Raw genomic sequence first — 24,447 nt, forward strand, 5'->3', positions numbered from 1 at the left:
GTGCAACCTTAGTTTCCCCATCACCTACTAATAAGTATACATTCATATTTTTTTAGTCTAGACTTGAGATTTCATCAGGAAACTCCTGCCAGTGCAAATCAGCACTAGATCTGCAACTTAACATTTTAGGAAAATGAAAACATGACATTTAAAATCATATAATAAGCATTTTTAACATGTTTCAAATACCAAAAAGTTTTGGTCCTAATTAGGATGGAAGACCAACATAATCATCCCTTATAACTAGAAGGTTACATATATAGCAATGGTCTTGACAAATACGGGATTAGAACTCAAAGCTAGCAAAGTTCTTTTATAAGTACCTGTTTTTCTAGGTTATTTCAAAATGCCCAATGAAAGGATTAATATGTAATTTTTGTCTATGCTACCCTTCCCCCTTTTTTCCCTTCACACTATTGATCATCATGCCACTTGTTTCTTAGAAATAAATATTTAAACTGTTTGTTGAAAGGTAATAAGTAGCTAAATGCAGACTTTTTCCCATGTGAACTGACTTTGGGTATGGAGAAATATCTTAATATGTGGGGTACTCATGATGGTAGATCCTTTAATGAACTTTTTTCCGTTATATTTTTTCTCCTTAGCACCTAAAGGACAAGTTTTGGAACTTTATCTTCTACAAGTTCATTTTCATTTTTGGTGTGCTGAATGTCCAGACAGTGGAAGAGGTGGTGATGTGGTGTCTCTGGTTTGCTGGGCTTGTATTTCTGCATCTGATGGTGCAGCTATGCAAAGACAGGTTTGAATATGTAAGTTTTCAGAATGGCTTTTCTTTAGCTTAATTACATGCCAGAAGGCAGCTTTGAAATGGGAAGTATGAGTGAGTAGCCAGACTGTGTTCTTATTGTTACTTGCTGGAGTGGTTTTTTTTTGGCTGCTTCTCAATTGATTAGGAAGGGATTCTTCAGACTATTACACCCTGAGATTTATAGCCTTTACTCTTTCCCTTCTGGGCTAGTCCACCCCCACAGTGTTTAGTGGAGTTAGTACAAGGACATAAACTGTTTTACTATAGTGCCAAGTTATCTTTGCACACAAATTATATTTAAATTAGCTAATTTAGAGGTACATAATCTTCCATTTCTCTTCTAGCTCGATCACAGTTTAAAGCTTTAATCAGTCTCTTCTAGCACTTGGCATTTCATGTCTTTCCACTTGGCTGACTTCTCTAACCCAGCTTATTTAGCTGACTGTTACTGATAATATGCACCATACCCCGAGGCTGAGAATGTGCTATCCCTTTCAGCTACCAGGGTCCCTGGAAAAGTGAGGCAGGGCCATTTTCTGTCTAGATAGATCCTAGCTCTGCCTCTCAACTTTGGGTGAAAACTTGAACCATAGCTCAGCAGCTTCCTTAGAATCTGTCTTTAGAATTTCCCTGAACTAGCCTGTTCACCCAACATTGTGGTCAGTTGCCCCTCAACTAAGTCTTCTCTATCAAACTTTTAGGAACTTAATAAAATTTTATAAAATCTCTTTTTTTCTTTTTTTTTAAATTTTTTTAACATAAATTTATTTATTTGTAGTTTTCAACATTCATTTCCACAAGTCCTTTGAGTTCCAAATTTTCAACCCGTCTCACCCTCTCTCCACCCCAAGATGTCATGCATTCTGAATATCCCTTCCCCTAGTCTGTCCTCTTTTCTTTCTCTCCTCCCCTTCTCTTATCCCCTTCCCCTTCTATTTTCCTGTAGGGCAGGATAGACTTCTGTACCCCATTTCCTGTATTTCTTATTTCCCGATAGCATGTGAAAACTTTTTTTTTAAACATATGTTTTTAAAACTTTAGGTTTCAAATTTTCTCTCTTCCTCCCTCCCCACCCACCCTCATTGAAAAGGCTGGCAACTCAGTATAGGTTGTATATGTGCAGTTATGCAAAACACTTCCATAGCAGACATGTTGTGAAAAACTAACTCTATTTCCCTTAATCCTATTCTGCCCTCCCATTTATTCTATTCTTTCTTTTGACCCTGTTTCTCCTCAGAAGTATTTACTTCTGATTACACCCTTTTCCAGTCTGCCCTCCTCTCTATCATTGCCCTGCTCTCTTGTCCCCTTTTCCCCCTATTTTCTTGTAGGGTAAGACAAACTTCCATACCCAATTGAATGTGTATGTTGTTCCCTCCTTAAGCCAAATCCTATGAGAATAAGATTTACTCATTCCCTCTCACCTTGCCCTGCTTCCTTTCCACTGTAAGAGACTTTTCTGTTTTTTTCTTTGTGAGATAATTTACCCCATTCTACCTCTCTCTTTCTTCTTCTCCGAGTATAATCCTCCCTCATCCCTTAATTTTATTCTCCAGATATGACCCCTTAATCTTCAACTCATCCTGTGCCATCTATCTATCTATCTATCTATCTACATACATATACTTTTTTTCCTCCAACTACCCTAATACTGATAAAGGTCTCATGAGTTATAAATATCATCTTTCCATGCAGGAATGTAAACAGTTCAATCTTAATAAGTCTCTTATGATTTCTCTTTCCTGTTTACCTCTTCATGTTCCACTTGAGTCCAGTATTTGAAGGTCAAATTTTCTATTCAGCTCTGGTCTTTTCATCAGGAATTCTTGAAAGTCCTCTATTTCACTGAATGACCATTTTTTCCCCTGAAGAATTATACTCAGTTTTGCTGGGTAGGTGATTCTTGGTTGTAATCCTATCTCCTTTGCCCTCCAGAATATTATATTCTATGCCCTGCGGTCCTTTAATGTAGAAGCTGCTAAATCTTGTGTTATCCTGATTGTGTTTCCACAGTACTTGAATTGTTTCGTTCTGGCAGCTTGTAATATTTTCTCCTTGACCTGGGAACTCTGGAATTTGGCTATTATATTCCTAGGAGTTTTCCTTTGGGGATGTCTTTCAGGAGGAGATCTGTGGATTCTTTCAATTTCTATTTTGCCCTCTGGTTCTAATATATCAGGGCAGTTTTCCTTGATAATTTCTTGAAAGATGATGTCTAGGCTCTTTTTTTGATCATGGCTTTCAGATAGTCCAATAATTTTTAAATTCTCTCTCCTGGATCTATTTTCCAGGTCAGTTGTTTTTCCAATGAGATATTTCACATTGTTTTCTAATTTTTCATTCTTTTGGATTTGTTTTACAGTGTCTTGATTTCTCATAAAGTTACTAGCTTCCAGTTGCTCTATTCTAATTTTTAAGGAAGTATTTTCTTCAGTAGTTTTTGGACTTCCTTTTCCATTTGGCCAATTTTGCTTTTTAGGGCATTCTTCTCCTCATTGGCTTTTTGGACTTCTTTTGCCATTTGGGTTAGGCTATTTTTTAAGGTGTTAATAAAATCTCTTATTTTCCTAGCTAAATTAACCATCCTCCCATATTCCCAAATACTTGAATACCTTCCGCTTTCAACCTTCTAACTTAGTCTCCCAAACTTTGTCATAATGAATCCAAATATACAAATAGAACAAAATCTTATGCTGTCCTGGAATTCTGCTTAGTACAAGATGATCTGTAGCACCGATCTCACTGGTGGGGTGAATGGCAAAATGTTTTTTGCAAACCTTAAAGCACTATGTCAGCGCTCACTATCATTCTTCTTATCATCTGTTATTTTGGTTAAGTTAGTATATAATGTCAGTGTACATCAAGATGCATCAGAGGACCACTGTCATCACAGTCCAAGGTAGTCAGTGCTCTTTATCTGCAGCACTTGTCACATGCAGTCAGACAAAACTGCTATGATGGAAACTCTCATTTTGATTAGGAAGCTAAGTTTCCTCCATTCTGCCTCCCTGGGTGTAAGTTCAGCAGTTAACTTGACTCTTTCTTTATTTTACTACAGCTTTCATTTTCTCCCACCACACCGATGAGCAGTCATGTCCGAGTGCTGACTCTTCTGATTGCTATGCTACTGTCCTGTTGTGGATTAGCTGTTGTCTGCTGTGTGACGGGCTACACCCACGGAATGCACACATTGGCCTTCATGGCTGCAGAGGTGAGGTTTTCACTATGGGATTTTGCCCTAGCCATATGCTTATTTCTATTTTTCTCTATGTGTTTTCAAGGGGATTAGAGGTATTCACAAAAGTGGAAATTGACATTTATGATCTTCACCCAGTAAGAATTGTAAAGTTACTAATGGTTATTAATTTTGAAGTAGGAAAAGTTACTCACCTTAGGGTATTATAGCTGTAATTTGAAGTGGTTAACATTAAAAAAACATTTTTCCTTAAGTATACCATAAGTTGGGCCCTTAGAAAATTATATAAGATGAGATGCAAACTGTGTTGTCATAGAAGAATAACCGAGGGGTCCATAATAACAACCAGTCAGCATTTATTAAGACATTTATGGAACAATTTGTCAAAGTTTAGTAAGGTTTACTGTATTATGATTTGTACTATTTTTAAAGTTATTTTTTTAGTTTGTCTTTATATTTGATGTGGATGTGTTACTTGAGATGTGGTTTAGTGGATAGAAGTTTGACTTGTCATCCAGAGAACCTAGGTTGAAGTTTTTTCTCCAACAGTTGCTAAGCTGTATCGCCCTGCACAAATCACTTACCAAAAAACAAACAAACAAAAAAATAAATCACTTACCAATCTAGTGTCACATGCAACCCTCTAAGACTATATTTTTCAGACTGCACGTTTGCTGAGGTACATCATCGCAGGTAATTTCCACAGTGGTAATTTCTACACCGTTGAAACCACATGTCTGAGGCAAAAATGTTGTTTGAAGACTAAAAGAAAAATAAATCTCATCTTCAGTTATGATAGTGAAGCATGTTCTAAAATCTCAGGAATGTCAAAGCTCATACCACAAAAATTATTAATTTGGACTTCATCAGAAATTTGTTGGAGTGGGGATGAAGTTGACTTTTGTTCAGCAAAATTTTTCATAGTACAAATATACAGTAAATAAAATTGAAAGTAGAATGTTGAATACAATTAGGAAAAGTTTTTTTTTTACAAGTAATTTGGTATGGACTTCCCATATTGACCAGTTTGAATTAGAGGTGTTTTATTATTCATCTGCTAGTTAATGTTTGCCATCAGCTCTCTACTTTTTACTAATATATGATGGTCAAAATTTGAGGAAAGTATAATTAATTTTGGTTATATGATTTGATAGTACTGTAGTATTAATTTTTTATTTAAACTATCTTTTTTGGCAGTATATTAGAAGCTTTATAAAACTGTCTTTCTCTAGTGTGGATTTGGTTATATTTTAGATTATATCATGTCCCCTTTGTATATAATAATATAAAGTACATAATTTTCACTATAACTTGAAAAGCCTGTAATATGAATTTTATTTTTGGTCCCTGGTGCCAGTATTGTAATGGGGTCTTATTATTTTTTAAAAAAATAAAGTCAAAATTTTTATTGTATAGATCTTTCTGTAGTATAAAATAGCCACAGGAGATTGAGATTTTGTCTTCCTTTCCCTCATATTCTTTTGTCTAAAAAGAATACTATTAGTCCTTCTCTAAGGTTTTTTTTTCCTCTTTTGGGTAGAGAGAATACAATTAAGCCTCTTCTAAATATACATTGTTTAAAAATAGAAAATGACTTAAGTAAAACTTTGAATTACAAAGTGTTCCCAGCTGTTTTGAAGGATTGGATAGTGATTTTTAAACTGTGTTAAATTGAACCCAAGTATCCTTAGATAGGTGTGTGTGTACACACGCGTGCACGCACACACACACACACACATGAAAAACACACATGTAATACATAGATACATACATACATAGAGGAGTTTTTTAAACTCTAGAAGATTAGCTATCATGTGATTTTTGGAGGGCTACTGAAATTATGAAGACTGAGTACTAAGGTATGCATTTAGATTAGGTGGTGGGAATAGCCATAACTAATGAAATCATAGATCTTTTCAATTATTGAAATATTCTTTATTTTTAAAAATAAAATTTTATTAATATCTTTTATTTTTACTATTAACCGTGTTTATCAAAGTATCCCTTCCCTTCCTAGAGTTGCATCTCTTATGATGAAGAATGAAAATAGGGGGAAAAGTTTAGCAAAACTAACCACCATATCAAAAAAGTCTTACATTCTGTGTAGCGTTCCTTGCCAGTACTCTCGCAACCTCTGCAAGAAAGGAAGAGAAGCTTTTCTTATCTCTTCTTCGAGACTGTAATTAATCATTTTAATTGAAATATCCTTTAAATAAGGTATGGTCATGTTAGCAAGCTGTAATTCATTGTTACCAATAAACCTCACTCAAAAACAATGTAAAGGGCTGGGTTTTTTAGTCATGAAATAAATGCCTGGAAGGGTTCCCAAGAATTTTGAGAACAACTACCTCTAGTACAGATAACATTACTGCCATCTGGTGGAATTGACTGTTTCCAAAACCTCGGTTAATATTCATCTTTGGGTTGAAGGTCTGAGTTCATAATATCAGGAATAGTATCTGCTTGGATATGATCATGAAAGTTACTTACGTAGCCCTTTACTTGATTCTGAGGTCTTCGTAGTGAATATTTTCATTGTTCTATTTTCTCTGCTAAAGAAGAATCACAAAATGGCAGAATCATTAAATCCGCAGATAATACCAGACATATCCAGCCTTTAGGAGGGGCTGCTAACTAAATTGATTTGCTTCCTGTTTCCTTCATGGTAGAATTATTAGTGGCTAATAGATGACTTTTAGGAGACAGGGGAATTAAAGGAAGTGATATTCTTGGTATATTTTAAAAAAACTCCTTGTTAATTGAGTTGATTATATCTTGTTTTATATCATATTGCTAAAGTGAGTTCAACCTGAATATTCTTGGATTTTATTAGGTAAAAATGTGTATTCTTATTTTTTACAGTCTCTCCTTGTGACAGTGAGGACTGCTCATGTGATTTTACGGTTAGTAGCTATAGCTAGCTATCTTTTTACTTGGAGAGATAGAGGAGGGTATTATTTAGGATTTGGGAAGGTCTTTGGGAGAGGAACTCCCCAATGCCAGAAATCTGGGGATTCCAAAGCATAGATCAGTTTGGTAAAAGACCACAATGCTTATCTGCCATAAGAATGAAGCTTGCACTGTCCTTTTTCTCCCTGTCCCCTTCCTCCTTCACATTGGTACTATGAAGAAAAAACTGTACTTGTCCCCCTTTTAGTTATGGTTTTAGTTTGGAGGATGGGACATTTATATAAATGGGGCAGAATTTCAAATTTAAACTAAAATGAGTCTTAACAATTTAAATATTATTTCTTCTTAACAGTTATGTAATTCACCTCTGGGATCTCAATCATGAAGGGACATGGGAAGGAAAGGGCACTTACGTGTATTATACAGATTTTGTTATGGAACTCACTTTGTTGTCCCTGGACCTTATGCACCATATTCACATGTTGGTATGTAACACCACAATAATCACCTAACAGAACTCAGGATAAGAGCTCATTGATAAATTTTAAAATGAAACATATGTAATGAAATGGAGCAAGTTGATAAAAAGATAGTTAAACTGTGAACTCAGTGTCTTCCCTAAGTACATAGTATACAAAGAAACATGCTGGGATGAATTAGTCTGATGTTTAGTCCATTGAGTCTTTCAGTATATTTCTAGAAGATTTTATCATCTCTGCGGACTAGAGTCATTGGGTAATTTTTGAACATAAAATTGCCTGTGTACTACAGTTTGGTTTCTGTAATTTTGCAGTAGCTGTATAAACATAGGCAAGAATTCCTATGATGTTAGTTTTTTATCATTGTGTTTTAATAAAAAGAGCCTTTGTGCTGATACCTGACTTAAAAGTTTTAATTGCTTAAGTTTTACTGTGGTTAAATTTGCAAATAATAAAGATGAAAACCAACTCGGTTGTTTAGGAGTGAAATCAGATGTATCCAGAATATAACATTCAGACATAATTTGAAGATTCTTAACAGCAATCAGATAGCAGTGCATTATGCCGTTTGCTAGAAGTCATTGAGTTACGTGGCATGGCAAATTCATGTTGACCCATGAAACATGCCACATGACTTCTTTCAGAATCCTATCATTAATTTCAGGACATTAGTTTTTTATTACTTTTTTTCTGTTTCTTTCTTTAAGCTATTTGGCAACATCTGGTTGTCCATGGCCAGCTTGGTGATCTTTATGCAGCTACGTTATCTGTTCCATGAGGTACAACGTCGAATCCGTCGCCACAAGAATTACTTGCGTGTAGTTGGAAATATGGAGGCCAGGTAAGTGAGCATAAATTAACAGTGTTGAGATACAGTCATGTTGGATGTTGGATAGCAATAAATTCCTTAAGTTTTTAAAAATTACTAGTCATACCTTATTATGAATTTTACATAATATTATGATCTTAGGAGAATTCTATGCAATTAACAAATATTTAAGTGCTTGCTTTCATCAGACTGCTGCTAAGATACTCCTAAACATAGATCTGATTATGCAACAGCCCTGCTCAAGACTTTTCAGTAGCTCTCTACTGTCTCTAGGATAATATAGAAACTCTTTTTTAGTTAGTTTATGAGTCTATTAATTACTACTTGGCTTAAGGGCTTTCTCTTTGTAGAATAGGTGGCACATAACTTAGATCTTAAAAAACAAGTAGTATTTCATTAGGCAGACATGAAGGGAAGACCATTGCAAGCATAGTTAACTATTTGAACATAAGGTAGCCCAGTTATTTTTGCTATGATTGTTTATCTGGGTTTTTCAGACTTTTAGGACTTTAAATTTTCTCTCTGCCCTGGGCTAGAAATCTAAAAGTTGCCAGCAGTAAACATGAATTTTAATAAGATGAAGTTTATGAATATATTTTTCTCAAGCTTGAGTAGGATGTAGAAAAAAGTGACCATGGACCATTTTTATTTAAATTTTGTAAAGATTTTCACCTTCTTGTCACCTACTTAGGGTGGGGCATCATAATGCAATGAAAAGTACACTTGATTTGAAATTAGAAGCCCCTCCTTTCAACTCTGGCTTATCCATTTACTGGCTGTGTAACAGATCTGTGACCTCCTTAGGCTTCGTTCCATTTCTGCAAAATGAGGGTGATTACACTTGCCCTGTTTATTTCACACAGTTCCTATGGGGAAGCTATATGAATATTCCTTCTAAACTAAAGTATGAGTTGTCATTCTTAACAGCTGTAATAGTATTAAGAGTTGAATAATGCTGATTGATTGCTCTGAATTACTGTAGCGCTTTAGGAGAACAGCACTGATGTTCCTGCTTCGTTTTTTATTTTATTTTTTGTTTTTGTTAAGGTTTGCAGTTGCAACTCCTGAAGAACTAGCTGTCAATAATGATGACTGTGCCATCTGCTGGGACTCCATGCAGTCAGCAAGGAAACTGCCCTGTGGACATCTCTTTCACAAGTATGTGTGTAATGAAAAACACCATGTATTGGAGCTTAAAGGGACCCCTAGAAATCATTGAGTACAGCTACTTCATTTTGCAGAGGAAAACACTTGCGAGGTATGGAAATATGTATGGCTAAGAGACTATGCAATTTCTATACCTACAATAGTGTCTGATCTGGGGGAGGGGGAGGCTTTCAGGAAATGTATGTAGATGGGGGAATCTGCTCCATTCTCTCAAACCTTTCCATTTACACATTCTGTTCTATCCCAGCATCACTGTTAGAGAGTGCTCTAGGGCAATTGCTCTCACTACCTTTTCCGGTTATGACCCCACATGTAGTACTTTATTTTTATTGAATAAGAAATTTCTTTTCAGGTAGTATTAAAATTCTCTGCAAACTTTCTAAAGTAATACAACGCGTGTAAACAAATGCATACTTAATGAATTGAGGTGAATTAGGATCAAGATTTCTGAACAGCCCAGAAGATAAACTCAGTTGTTAGTGGAGTAGTGGAATGACTTACCTTGGAAATAGACATCTGCCTTGGGTAGTTCAGGTTCAGTACTGCCTAGAATATGCTTGAAAGCTTTCTCTGTCTCTATTAGTGCTATCTGCCTTAGATTATAAGCTCCTAAAAAACAGGCTTTAACTCACTTCATAAAATTCACTTGCTATACTATTTGGTACATTTGATGATGATGGAAGTAGGTGCTTAGGCTTGGGAGTATTGTGTTTGCTTTGGGGTATTACATTTTAGGAAAAACATTGATAGGCTGGAATATGTACAGAACAGGTACCCAGAATTGTGAGGGGGAGCTAGAGACTGTGCCCATATGAGGCTCAATGGAAAGAACTAGGCATGTTTAAACTAGAGAAGTGAAGACTTAGAAGAGATATAGCTGTATTCAGGTATCTGAAGGGTTTCAACTAGTATAACCCACACCCAAGGAGGAAACCTCACTACAGTACATCTGATGGGTGGTCGTGGATCTCCAGTGCTCTAGGAACCTTTTATGTTCTAGTCTATTGCATATTTGAACAACTGCTATTGTTAAGATACTTCTTTTTTATTTTAAAATATTCATGAATATGTACTCACAGTGGTATTGGTGTTTTTTCCAACAGTACAATTCACAGTCCATCCATGCCAATCCATCACTGCTCTGTTTGTCTTTCCAGTAGTTCACCATAGGAGGAAGGGGATGTTTCTCAGCATTTTGGGGGTCTTCCTCACTTCCTCTTGATATTGAGAATATAATAAGGTAATTTGAGGAGTTAGAAAAGTAACATCTAAGGGCAAAGGAAAGGTTTATAGGAGCATAGGATCATAGATCTGGAAAAGATCTTAGATACATGTAGTCCATTGGAACACTTGAGTTGTCCATTATTTTCTCTTTCTTCTTGCCTTGTGACCAGCCAGTCTTTTCTTTTTTCTCATACATTTCTTTGTCAGCATCCTTTATACACTGCTTCTCTGCCATAAAACCTTGTTTTGGGGCCTGTTCAAGTTTACTTTATGTCTTCTCCATTGCCTTTTGAGTGATCCCAGTTTTCTCTCTAGGACACAACCATCTTCCCCTTTATTCAGATTTATAACCTGGGAGTTAACCCTTAGTTTTTAAACCCTCTCTCATCCCCCTCACATTTAATCAGTTGCCAAATTTTATGGATTCTACCTTCACAGGTTCTCTTAAATTCTTTCCCTTTTCTCCATTCACATTGCCATTACCTTATTTCAAGTCCTCATCACCTCTCACCTATACTCTTATAGCAACCTCCTAATTGAATTTCTTGTTTACTGTTTTGCCTTTCTTCAATCCATCTTCTATACAGTTAACAAAATAAAATCCTCCAGGTACAGGACTATTTCCCTCCCCTATTTCAAAACTTTCCTTGGTTCCTTACCTTTGTTGTGATAGGCTTTTTATGAAATGTCAGCTTTTTAGTATGACAATTAAGGCCTTCCATAATCTGATTCCAAACTAACTTTTCTAGATTTATTTCACATTATTCCTTTTTTACGCACTTTGTATTCTAGCTAAATTGGCCCACTTGCTATTGCCTGAATTTGCTCTTCTATTTCCTAGAGTGCTTGCACAGCCTGTCTCTCATGTCTGTCTTCACCTCTGTCACTCAAAATCTTTATCTTCTTTCAAGCCTCAGCTTATGTCATCTCCATGAAATGTAGCCTAGTACAAGAGTCAGTAAACTATAGACTTCTGCCACTTTTGAAAGCTGAGAATGACCTTTACATTTACAAATGAAGTTATATTGTATTTTTAAATGAAAAAAAAAACACATTCATAGCTCACAGACCATACAAAAACAGGTCTGGGCCAAAGGGTCATGGTTGGCTGACCCCTGGTCTGTTGGATAGAATACTGACTGGACTTAGAGTCAAGAGAACTGGGTTCCAATACCAGCTTTGCCATTGACTAGCTTTGTGACCTTTGGCAAGTCACTTGACCTTAGTGAACATCAGATTCCCCATCTATAAAATGAGAGTGTTGAACTACATGACATCTGAGGTCTCTTGTAGCTTTAGATCTATGATGCTTTGTTCCTATGAAGACTTTCCTTGTTCCTAGCCACTGATATTTTCTAACTCCTCAAATTACCACATACTATCTTGTGTATATATTGTATCTCCGCCTCCCGCTTCAATAGATTGTAAGCTTCTTTAGGATACAGATTTGTTTTTGTCTTCATATTCCCATCACCTGGGACAGTGCCTTGTACCTAACATGTATATAATACATTTTTATTAAATTTGTTGACTTGAAATATTTATTAAAATTTTATTGAATTCAAGCATTGTTAAAGGTACAAAAGAAGTATAAAGCACAATACCTGTCCTTGAAGAATGTATAGTTGGAAAGAACATAGAAAGTTGCTGGTTCTTTTTTTTTTTTTCAATGTGGAAGAGTTTAGTGTAGGTATATATGTTTGATTTATTTTAAGATTGATTTTTAAGCAGTTGTCCACCTGTGAATTGACTAAGCAGTTGAGTTGAGAGGGAGGTTGTTTAATTAGAGACACTCATGAAAAAAGTTTTATGTGTTTTGTTTTTCTTCATGGCTTCTACAAATTATGAAAAACTTATGATTTTTGTCAAGCTTAAATATCTAGATCCTTAGATGCTGTTAGAAAATGAATTGGTTATTGTGGGAAATGACTTTATTTTATTTTTTGGGGGGGAGTGTTAGGCAATGGGGTTAAGTGACTTGCCCAGGGTCACACAGCTAGTAAGTGTTATGTGTCTGAGACTGGATTTGAACTCAGGTCCTCCTGAATCTAGGGCCAGTGCTCTATCCACTGCGCCACCTAGCTGCCCCGGAAATGACTTTATAAGGCTTGTAAGTACCACGAATATTTGATTGCAGTTGAAATACTGTACTTCAAATGAATGAGATTTATGTAACTAAAATTGTATTTTCATGCTCTTTCTGAAGTTTAGTTAACTCTCATCTGCGGACTTCCAGTATACCTAGAAAAAAGGCAGCAGTAGTAAAATAATGCCACCTAACATTGTGTTTAGAGGTTATTAAACTGAATGCATATTTGATATTTCCTGCTAAAATAGCAGAGATCAGGAATATTAAGGCTGTGAAAGGCAGCTTGGGCATAGTCAATAGAGGATTGTCTTTGGACTGAAGAAGGTGTGAATTCAAGTTCTGAGAAATACTAGTTGTGTAACTACAGCAAATCACTACTCAGTGCCTCATGCAACTCTTAAGATTATAAGGTGTAGAAAAATTGCTAATTTGCATTAGCAGAAAGAGTTTTCATACAAAGAGTTTCCAAAACTAGTGAAATCAGATTCAGACCTTCTTTTTCCCACCCTTCCCATTCCCACCAAAAAAAAAATATATATATATATATATATATGAAGGAGATATGACACGTTAGCCTTATCTGAGATCAAGGACCTTGCCATAATAGTCTTTTTTGTATTCTGTAATTACCAGGCATAATATGTGCTCAACAAACTACTTATTACATTAATTGTTTAAAATATACTACTTTATTTGATAAACATTTCAGAATACCTGAATAGATTGACCTGCTTTCAAGTTTAGGCCAAGGAAACACTACAAGTAAGGAAGAATATCCTGTTTACTTTGAGCTACAGATATGAAATGGTCATCAATGTAGATTAATATATCAGCCTAGATGAGTAGGCTTACCTATTGACTGCTAGATTTTCTTTAAATTTTAGTTTCCTTATCCATCTTTCTCTTTAATTTTTTGCACAATTGATCCCTAAAGGTCTATATCTTGCAATTCCTATATGCATTAGAAGTTAGAAATTCTTTAGTGCCTTCAAATCTTTAAGGGAAAGATCACAGATCATAAAATGATAGAGCTATAATTTTAAGCCTTCTCATTTTACAGATGAGTGAACTGAAGCCAGAGAGGTTGTAACTAGCCTAAGGTTAAGTTGGTGCTGCAACTTGATAATGGATTGCATGACTTCTGGTCTAGGTCTCTTCCTACTATAATATGTCACAAGTATTTGTCATATGTTGACTACATGTAGGGTGCAGTATTCATGATGCTAATAATAGTAATTGACATTACCTTAATGCTTTAGGCTGACAAAGCACTTTTTAGGCATCTCATTTGATGCAACAACCTCTGCATTTTACTGATGAAGAAACAGAGGCTCAGAAAAGTCAGATTTATTGTGACACAACTAGGGAGTTTGGGGATAGGTGTCTGAGCTTTGCTTATTTAGAGTCTTGTGCTCTTTTCACAACAGCAGACTTCTCTATACTTGTATTATCTACTTCACAGGATTTTGGGGAGGATACAGTGAAACCATTTTTGTTAATCTTCAACACTATGTAGGCACTGAGACACAAAGAATTGCTATAAGATACAATTGCTGCCCTCAGAAGGGTTTCTAAATCATTTGGGAAATAGGATATTTACTTAAAAATCTAATTGTAATATAGGTAGCACATATTAAGTGTCACATGTATGAAATAGACTGAAAAATATATACTTTTTATATAGTAGAATTATATCATGGTGAAGGAAAGACTCGAAGAGATGGACATGAATTGGGCCTTGAAAGCAGGTTAGGGCTTACACATACAGAGAGGAAGAAGGAGAGGCCCATTCTAGTGAAGAGGAAGACAGTATATGTTTCTCTTCTGTGAAAGATTACTAGGTCAGATTGGATGCAGCAAAAGTTTTTTTATAAGTAACTATTAAAGAAAAAGATTGAAGAAGTAAGTAAGAAAGGGCCAAAAAAGGTTCTTGAATCCTTGGGATAAAGAGTTTTCAATATATACTAGAGGTTTTTAAGCAGTGTAAGTTGATTGATGTATAGTGTTCTTTTGGGAGGATTAATTTGTCAGTGGGAAAAGGAACCCTGCACTGAGATGGATTGTCATCATTTCCTATGGAAATTTAACAATTGTAAATCACTTCACTTTGGAGGTTAAAAGAGCCTAGAAACTTCCTCAGCTAGCAAACATTTGGTGTACTTGCCAAATAGAAGACACCTGGCAGCCAACAGCATATCTATTTATTAAGTAATACATGTCAATTGCATAACAAATCAGAATCCAACCTCCTCAGCTTGCATTGGACCCTGAATACAGGAGGAGAGAGATTTTTATTCATTAAAAACAGTTATTTAAATAAGATCAGGTAATTAAAAGAAAACAACAGAGTAGAAGCCAAGATATAAGATTAGGTAATCTGATTTCTAATTAGGGACTTTCCACGTTGGGAAGGGGAGAGCAAACAAGTTCAATTCCCTGAAATCAGAAAAAGAGGTGTCCTGCTTCCCCCCAGGTGTCTTTTCAATCAAAGGAACACGGAAACAACTGGTTGACCAGTATGGGGCCAGTTTTCAGGTAAGACATATAGGTTGCTTAAGATGTATAATTTGAAGGGCAGCTCAGTGGTGCTGTGGCTAGAGCACTGACCTTGGAATCAGGAGGACCTGAGTTCAAATCTGGCCTCAGACCCTTACTAGGTATGTGACCCTGGGCAAGTCACTTAACCCCAATTGCTTCAAAAAAAAATGTATAATTTGAGAAAATGTCTTGCATTAATCTTTAGATCTCATTGGATTTCTGGGTGGCATAACCCAGACCTTTAGTTAAGGGTCTCTAAGCAATAGGTAGTGGGAGAAGATAAGGGAGGGTCTCTTAGTGGAGTGGGTAGAATAAGGAAAGGATTAGAAAGGGATTCTTTAAAAAAATGACTATAGTAATTTACTGTTTGACAAACCCAAAGACTTCAGCTTCTGGGATAACTTACTATTTGACAAAAACTGCTGGGAAAACTGAAAAATAGTATGGCAGAAACTAGGCATAGACCAACATCTCACACAGTATACCAAGATAAGATCAAAATGGGTACATGAAGAGGCAGCTAGATGGCACAGTGGATAGAGCACTGGCCCTGGAGTCAGGACGACCTGAGTTCAAATCTGGCCTCAGACACTAGCTGTGTCACTTAACCTCAATTGCCTCACAAAAAAACAAACAAAAAAACCCACAGGTATATGATTTAGACATAAAGGGTGATAGATACCATAATCATAGTAGGAGAGCAAGAGTTTACTTGTCAGATATATGGAGAAGGGAAGAATTTGTCACCAAATGAGATTAGAGAACATTATGAAATTCAAAAATGGATAATTTTGGTTACATTAAACGAAAAAGTTTTTGTACAAAAAAATCCCCAGTGCAGCCAAGATTAGAAGGAAAGCAGAAAGCTGGAAAATAATTTTTATAGCCAGTGTTTCTGATAAAGGCCTCATTTCTTAACTATATAGAGAATGGAGTCAAATTAATCAGAATATAAGTCATTCTTCAGTTGACTGAATTGTCAGAGAATATGAACAGGCAGTTTTCAGATGAAGAAAATAAAGCTATCTATAGTCATATGAAAAAACGCTCTAAATCATTGATTAGAGAAATGCAAATCAAAACAACTCTGAGGTACCACTTCACACCTGTCAGATTGGCTAATATGACACAAAAGGAAAATGATAAATGTTGAGGAAGATGTGGAAAAATTGGAACACTAATGCATTGTTGGTGAAGTTATGAACTGTCCAACCATTCTGGAGAGCAATTTGGAACTATGCCCAAAGGGCTATAAAACTGTACATTGATTACTAGGTCTGTATCCCAAAGAGATCATAAAAAAAGGAAAAGGATCTGCATGTACAAAAAATATTTATAGCAGCTCTTTTTGTGGTGGCCAAGAATTGGAAATTGAGGGGATGCCCATCAATTGGGGAATGACTGAACAAGTTGTGGTATATGAACGTAATGGAACACTGTTCTTCCTTAAGAAATGATGAGCAGGCAGATTTTAGAAAAACCTGGAAAGACGTATATGATCTGATGCTGATTGAAGTGAGCAAAACCAATAGAACACTGTGCAAAGTAACAGCAACATTGTGTGATGATCAGCCAAGATAGACTTAGCTCTTCTCAGCAATACAATGATCCAAGACAGTTCCCAAAAACTCATGATAGAAAATGCTATCCACATCCAGAGAAAGAACTATGGATTCTGAATGCAGATCAAGCATACTATTTTCACTTGTTTTTGTTTTTGTTGTTTTCCCATTTTGTTCTGATTCTTCTTTCACAACATGACTAATTTGGAAATAATGTTTAACATGATTGTACCTGTATAACCTATATCAGTTTGCTGTCTTAGGGAAGGAGGGAATAAAATTTGGAACTCAAAATCTTATAAAAATGAATGTTGAAAACTATCTGTACATGTAATTGGAAAAAAATAAAATACTTTTAAATTTAAAAAAAGTAAAAATACACAAGGGTGTGGATTAAATAAATAGCAATTAGAAATAAACTAGATTATGAGGAAGGCTAGGGTTAAAGAGGCTGAGAAGGACAATGGTGAGGAAAAACAATATGGAGGGAAATACAGATAGTAATGATAACTTTGAATGTGTATAGGATGAACTCACCCATAAAACTTATAGCAGAATGGATTAAAAATCAGATTCCAACAACATATTGTTTAGAAGAAACACATTTAAAAATGAGAGATATGCACCAAGTTAAAATAGAAGATTGGAGTAGAATTTATTATGCTTCAGCTGATGCAAAAAAAGCAGGGGTAGCAGTCATGATCTAAGACAAAGTTAAAGCTAAAATAGATTTAAGTAAAAGAGATAAATAGGGTAAGTACATTTTGATAAAAGATATAGACAGTGAAGCAATATCAATACTAAACCTATATATACCAAATACTATAGCATCTAATTTTTTAAAAGAAAACTTAAATGAATTACAGGTGGAAACAGGTAGTAGTACCATAGTAGTGGGGGACTTTAATCTTCCCCTCTCAGAACTAGACAAATCTAACCAAAAAATAAATAAGGAAGTGAATAGAATTTTAGATGAGCTAAATATAATATGTATTTTAGATGAGTTAGATATGTAGAGAACTGAATGGTAATAGAAAGGAATACATCTTTTTCTCACTGGTTCATAGTACCTTTACAAAGATTGACCATATATTAGGGCATGAAAATTTTATAGTTAAAAGCAAAAATACTAAAAGCATCCTTTTCAGATCACATTGCAATTAAAATTATATATAATAAAGGACAACAGAAACAGATTAAAAACTAATTGGAGACTACACAACCTAATCTTAGAAAAAATGTGGGTTAGAGAACAAATCATAGAAACGATCAGTAATTCCATTACAGAGAATGACAGTGAGACAACATGTGAAAATGTATGAGGTGTAGTGAAAGCAAATGCTTATTACATAAGTAAAAATAGAGAAAGAGCAGACCAATGGCTTGAGTATGCAGTTTTAAAAATTATAAACAGAACAAACTAAAAATCCCCAATTAAACACTAAGTTGGAAATTCTAAAAAATTAAAGGGAAGATTAATAAAATTGAGTGTAAAAATACCATTGAATTAATAAAAGTAGGAGTTCGTTTTATGAAAAAACCAATAAGATAGATAACCCATTGGTCAATATGATTTTAAAAAAGAAAACCAAAATGAAAAGGGTGACATACCACTATCAAAGATGAAAAGAGGGAACATCATATACCTCTAAAAGGGTATAAAAATATTTTAAACTTAGAAAGAAATAAAGACAAGGGGACAGGATAAGGTAGGAAGTTTTAGAAGAATGTATGGATTAATATTTAGGAGGGTGGAGGAGAAGATAATGGAGGACTCTTAGAGGGATGGGTAGAATAAGGAATAGGGTAAAGGGAGAGGGTAAGAAAAGGATTCTTTAAAAGAATGCGGTTTAGGGAAGTAGTGGTTAGATCTAAACTAAAGTGTGAGGGGAGCTAGGGTAAAAAGAGGTTGAGAAGGGCAATAGTGAGGAAAAGTAGATTGGTGGGAAATGTAAAAATAGCAATTATAACTTCAAATGTGAATTTGATGAACTTGCCCATGAAAGGGGTAGCAGAATGGATTAAAAAATCAGATTCCAACAAAATGTTGTTTAGAAGAAATCTCTTTTTGTTAACTGTTGAATGACCTACAATTGTCTCATTTTTTTCCATTGTGGAACATGAACTACCAGGGGACTGACCTGAGTCAGGCCCAGTATAGAATATAGATCCAATCCAATAAACATTTATTAAGCACCTACTCTGTGCCTGGCACTGTGCTAAGCTCTGGTGATACAATTGATTTAAAAAAGAAAAAAGTCCCTTCCTTCAAGGTTCTTACTATCTAATGGGGGGAGATAATACACATAAAAAGAGGAGGGTAGGATTTGGGGGGAGGGCCACCAAGAGATACCCAGAGAGGGGGTATCTTGTTCTGTGAAGCTGAAACCAGACAGTTGTAGATGCAACCTAATTTTTACTCTTTAAAGGAAAGCATTGGGAGGGGAAGGCCACTCTCAACCCATACGCTGCTAGTTTGAAACTCCACCCTCAATCTGAGGGAGGTGGTATCAATCTAGGCTTAGTTTAGTGGTATGGTGATGAGATTAGAGGCAATGAGCCTAATCTGGGAGGGGCCTCTGTGGGCTTTAAATCAGGCAGAGCCCACTAGATGCAGTGTGGAGTTGCAGGTGGTTTGTGTTTCTCAAAATTCTGGGCAATATTACTTTTTCTCTGGTAATGCTAGTTTTTCAGATATTATTGGCAAAAGAGTAACTGTCACAGCTGTCAGTTCTTTGAGTACTTGAGGATATAGTCCATCAAGAACTGGTCATTTAAATTCATAGAAGACAGGTAGGTACGTGTTCTATTCTTACTTATCTTGGGTATTGGCTCCCCATTAGCAGTTTTTGTTAAGTGCTTTCCAGTCCAAAGATTATTTGCTTTGCAGAGAAACAAAACAAAAAAAGAATAGTTCTCTCTATTTCTGTTACTCAGTCCAGTCCTCAGTAGAGTTTTCTTTGATTCTTTTAACAATCCACATAGCAAAATCCAAGTCCTGGTTTGAAGTGAAAAGAACCTCTTAGCTCTTGGAATTGTTGGTAGATCTCAGAAGAGAGATAAGGCTTAGAAATTTGTAAATCATCTGCAGGTAAAGTGGTAGGTGAAACAGAAGTGAATGAAACTGTCAGAGTAGAATGAGAAGAGAGAAAAAGAAAAGTTCAAGGATAAGCATGAAGATGAATAAATATTAAAAGATGAGGACCCAGAAAAAAGACAGATAGTATCAGAAGAGTAGGCTGTCTACAAAGCCTAGGCAAGGGAGAGAACATCCAGTAGGGTGAAGTGGTTAACTGTGTTCAAAGCTGCAGGAATCAAGGAGGGTGGGTACTGAAAAAAGCCCTTTGGATTTGGCAGCTAAGGACCATTGGTGACTATAGAGAGTATAAATACAATAGAATGGTGGGAGTAGCAGGCTTTCTGTAAGCAAGTAGTGCCTGAGCTGAGCTTTGTATAGTAGGAAGGGGACTGGATTTGGAACCAGAAGGTCTGGTTTCAAATCCTAGCTACTTACTAACTAGGTGATGATAGCAGGCAAGTTATTTAACCACTGAGACTCGGTTTCCACATCTGAAAAATTAGAGGGTTAAGTCAGGTGATCTCTTCTCTCTTTCATCCTTAAATTTCTGACCCTGTGATTCTAAGACAGATGAGGAGGGGGAATGCATTGAAGTTATAGGAGACAAAGATTCAAAGACAGGAGATAGAATGTCAATTTTGGATAATAGCTAATAAGCCAATTTGACTGAAATGTGGAGTAGTTCAAGAAAAGAAAATAATATGAAATATTTGAAAAGAGTTAAATTCTTTGGCATTAAATTCCACAGTTTTCTATTTACTAGAAGCAATAGCAGGGAACAACTGAGGATTTTTGAGCAGGGAAGTGACTTGTGTTGTAGTAATATTGATTTGGCAGCTGTGTGGAAGACAAATTGGAGAGTAGAGACTAGAAGCAGGGATATGTAATGAGGCTATGAATTAGGGTAATTGTCATGTGAATGAAAAGAAGGGGAAGGTCATGAAAGAGGTTGAGAAGGTTAAAGTAACATCCCTGGCAACTGATTTGATATGGAAGTGAGCAAAAGAATTGTTATTTGTTAAGAATTGTTATTAATTGTTAAGAAAGGTTATGAGCCTGAGTGACTTAAAGATTGGTTATGCTCTCAACAGAAATAAGGAAGTTTGGAGGAGCAGTGGGTTGGGAGTGGAAAAAAGGTAAGTTCCATTTGGGGCCTCTCAGACTTTAGGTGCCAATGGGACAGCCAGATAGATATGTCTGTCAGGTACTTGGTAGTGCAAGACTAGAATTCAGGAGAGAAATTAGTTTTAATATATAAAATTTTTTGAGTCATTTGCACACATAATTAAACCTTTGGAAGAGCACCAAGAAAGAGCGTTTGGAGAAGGGTGCCCAGGACAGAACCTTAGGAAATGTCTACAGGTTGGATTGTAGACAAAGATCCAATAAAGAAAACAGGGGTGACTAGGTAGCCGAAGAACCAGAGGAGAGCAGTGCCACAGAAGCCATGTGTCCAGGCAAAGGTGGTGAAAAGTGTCAAAAGTTGCAGAGAGGTCAAATAGAAAGAGAAAAAGGCATCTGATTTAGCATTTAAGAGATCTTATCATCATGGAGATAGTATTTCAGTGGAGTCTTGCCAGACTTTTAAGGGGTTCAGAAATAAGTGGAGGTGAGGAAATGAGGGCAGTGAGTGTGGAAGACTCTAAAGAGGTTTAATATTCTCCTGAGGGGCTGTGGGTGTGTAAAACATGCATACACGTCTGTAAATATAAGATACTGTGAGAAAGGGAAGACCACTAACGACTGCGGGGAATCAGGAAAGGCTTCCTGTGGGAGGTGGCATCTGGGCTGAGCTTTGAAAGAGGCTTAGGAGTCTATTGAGGTAGAGGTGAAGAAGGAGTGCATCTCAGGTGTGTGCAAAGGCATGGAAGTTGGAAGTGGGACCTCAAATTTGGGAAATAAAAATTAGGTCAATATGTCTAGAAGGCAGAGTCTACATGAAAGGGAATAATGAGAAATAAGTATGGGAAAGACCCAGTATGGGCTGGATTCAGATCGTGAAATTCTTTAAACAAGCTGAGGAGTTTGTGTTTTACCCACAATGCAGTAAGGAATCACTGAAAGTGACATAGGCAGACCTATGCTCTGGAAGATGATTGAGGAGGGGAGAGACTAGAAAGAAGGAAGACCAAATAGGAGACTGTTGTCCATGTGAGAGGTGTGATAATAGCCAAACTAGGGTGATTGACCCTATGAGTTGTGGAGATAGAATTACTAAGTTTGAATGTGGGAGGTGGGGATGTAGGGTAAGAGTTGGGGATGACTGAAGTTGCAAAACTGAGTGACTGGGAGAATGATTGTGCCCTGGGTAAAAATAGAGCTGTGGAGGAGGGATGGGTTTAGGAAGATTTCAGTTTAAATTAATTTGTGTCAGCTATGCCTTGGACACTCTGATAGATGATGTGCAGTTATCCTACCCTCAAAGAATTTACAAGTACAAAGATAAGTAAATATACGATATTTACAAGAGAAATACTAGGCAGTTTCTGCTTTTAGGGTACTCTGACTACTGAATGAATCAGAAAAGGCCTCTTGTAAGAGCCAACTCTTGAGCTGATCCTTGAAAGGAACAAGAGATAACCAAGATGTGGACTCAATTTCCCCAATGCAAAAAACATTAAATTCCTACTATGTGGCAAGCATGAAGGGATACAATTAATACAAAGAAAGACAGTCCCTGCCTTCAAGGAGTTTACAGGCAAATGGGGGAGACACACAAAAGTAGACTAGAAAGTGGGGGAAGTTGGGGGACAGGACACTGAAAGCCCAGTTTCTGCCCTCCATAAAGGAAGGCTTTAGGAAGAGTTTGGTACTCCACCCTCCAGAGGGGAGGGGAAGGCTGGGGAAGATTGTGTCAATCAAGACTTGTTGCCTGCTTGGTGATCAGATTAGAAGTGAGGAGCTTGTTCTGGGAGAGGCATCAAGTAATAGATGAAAGCATAGACAAAATCTGGCAGTTGAAACCTAGAGAAGTTATGAACAAATACCATCCTTTAGTTTTTCCTTTTTGCCTTTGAAAAAGGTAAGAAAGAAGTTGGTATAGAGAACTCAAAATAGACATCTGTATTAATTTCTATTAAATTCTTTACAGGTGGTTTTTTTCTTTTTAAAAATAATATACAGGTAAATGAGTTTCCCAAAGGTGGGTTGTTTTGCTCATCCCCAGTATTGTTCTTACAGAATAAACATTCAAAGTGGCCTTATTGTGACTTTAATTTTTTCCCCCCACAAAGTAACATGCTTACCTGAAGTTGACCAGTGATGTTCCTTTATACACAGGTGATATAAAGCATTGTTGGATAATGGAATGCATTCAGAATAGTGTTTGGTGATTTTTCTAGAGACATTCCTAAGAGCAATCGAGCATATTAATTTTTCTCCTGATTGGATTTTTTTCGTTAGCTCCTGTCTCCGCTCCTGGCTTGAACAGGATACCTCCTGTCCTACCTGCAGAATGTCTCTGAATATTGCTGACAATAATCGAATCAGAGAGGACCAGCAAGGGGAGAACTTGGATGAGAATTTGGTGCCAGTGGCAGCAGCTGAAGGCCGGCCTCGCCTAAATCAGCATAACCACTTCTTCCACTTTGATGGTTTGTTAGTTGTTTTTAACCATCTGAGACTCCCCCCAAATCCTTAAGCCCAAACCAAACTAGGGTGACTACAGAACCTTAGATTTTGCCTCTGTCTTTGTTGAATTTGTTTAACCTTGGATAGTGTTATCATAGTACGGTCTGGATTTAGAATGGGTGGGAACCCTGATCCCATGTAGTCTGGTCACTTCCATCGCACAGAGGAGGAAAGCCCAAAAAGGTTGAGTGACTTCCCCAAGGTTACACAGGCTGTAAAAAGCAGAGTCAGGATTTGAATCTAGCTTCTCTGCCTCCAGATCCGGGAGACTTTTCATTGAAGATTATGTCTTCTTTATAAAGAAAAGAGAAAAAATGAGTATTTCTGTAAATGGCTAGATCTTGACTTTTACTTGAATTTAATTCTGTAAGCAAACTCCTTACCTTTGTAACTCCACCCTTCACTTTAAGACAAAAACTTGACCTTTAGGCAAATTTCTCAGGAATATCAGTAAAGAGTGGAGTTGCAGAGGTAAAGGAATTTAGCCTTCCAACACTGAGGGAGAGTATTAAACCCATGCCAGCTTAAGTTTTAAAAATAGAATTAAATTTGACTTCTTTGGATTGGGGGTGAGAGAGAATGGAGTCAAAGAGGCCAATTAGGTTATTTGGATAGTCTATGCAAAAGCTGGTGTGGGCTCGACTAGGGTGAAAGCCATGTGAATGGAAAAGAAGGTGACTAATTTGAGACACGTGAAGACAACCCAAAAGATTTGGCAGGTGATTGGCTATGGAGGGGTAAGGGAGAGCAAAGAGTTGAGGATCCCTCCAAGGTGTAGTGAGACTCAGAACAAAAGTACAGTGGTTAAGGAGAAGGTAAGTTTAAGGGGAAAGAAAATGAGTTTTGTTTTGGATGTACTGGATTTGAGAATGCCTGTGGGACAGCTGGATATTTAGCAGGCAAATGGTAATGCAGAACTGGAATTCAGTGGGGAGAGATGATAAATGGATTTGTAAGTGTGGAAGTCGAGGCAGC

General features: G+C 36.5%; 1 protein-coding gene across 3 annotated transcripts in view; it reads left to right on the forward strand.

Annotated features, from left to right (window-relative positions):
* Positions 1–24,447, forward strand: part of AMFR (autocrine motility factor receptor) — a 60,134-nt gene that overhangs the window by 20,335 nt on the left and 15,352 nt on the right. For all 3 annotated transcript variants that reach the window (XM_020965564.2, XM_020965562.2, XM_020965563.2), the window contains exons 3-9: positions 606–770; positions 3,828–3,980; positions 6,828–6,868; positions 7,228–7,360; positions 8,062–8,195; positions 9,231–9,341; positions 23,245–23,435. In XM_020965564.2, the coding sequence (XP_020821223.1) occupies positions 606–770; positions 3,828–3,980; positions 6,828–6,868; positions 7,228–7,360; positions 8,062–8,195; positions 9,231–9,341; positions 23,245–23,435 (928 nt within the window). The remainder of the gene's footprint in view (positions 1–605; positions 771–3,827; positions 3,981–6,827; positions 6,869–7,227; positions 7,361–8,061; positions 8,196–9,230; positions 9,342–23,244; positions 23,436–24,447) is intronic.

Source organism: Phascolarctos cinereus, unplaced genomic scaffold (assembly GCF_003287225.1).
Source record: "Phascolarctos cinereus isolate Bilbo 61053 unplaced genomic scaffold, phaCin_HiC Scaffold_2;HRSCAF=192, whole genome shotgun sequence".
NCBI lineage: Eukaryota > Metazoa > Chordata > Mammalia > Diprotodontia > Phascolarctidae > Phascolarctos > Phascolarctos cinereus.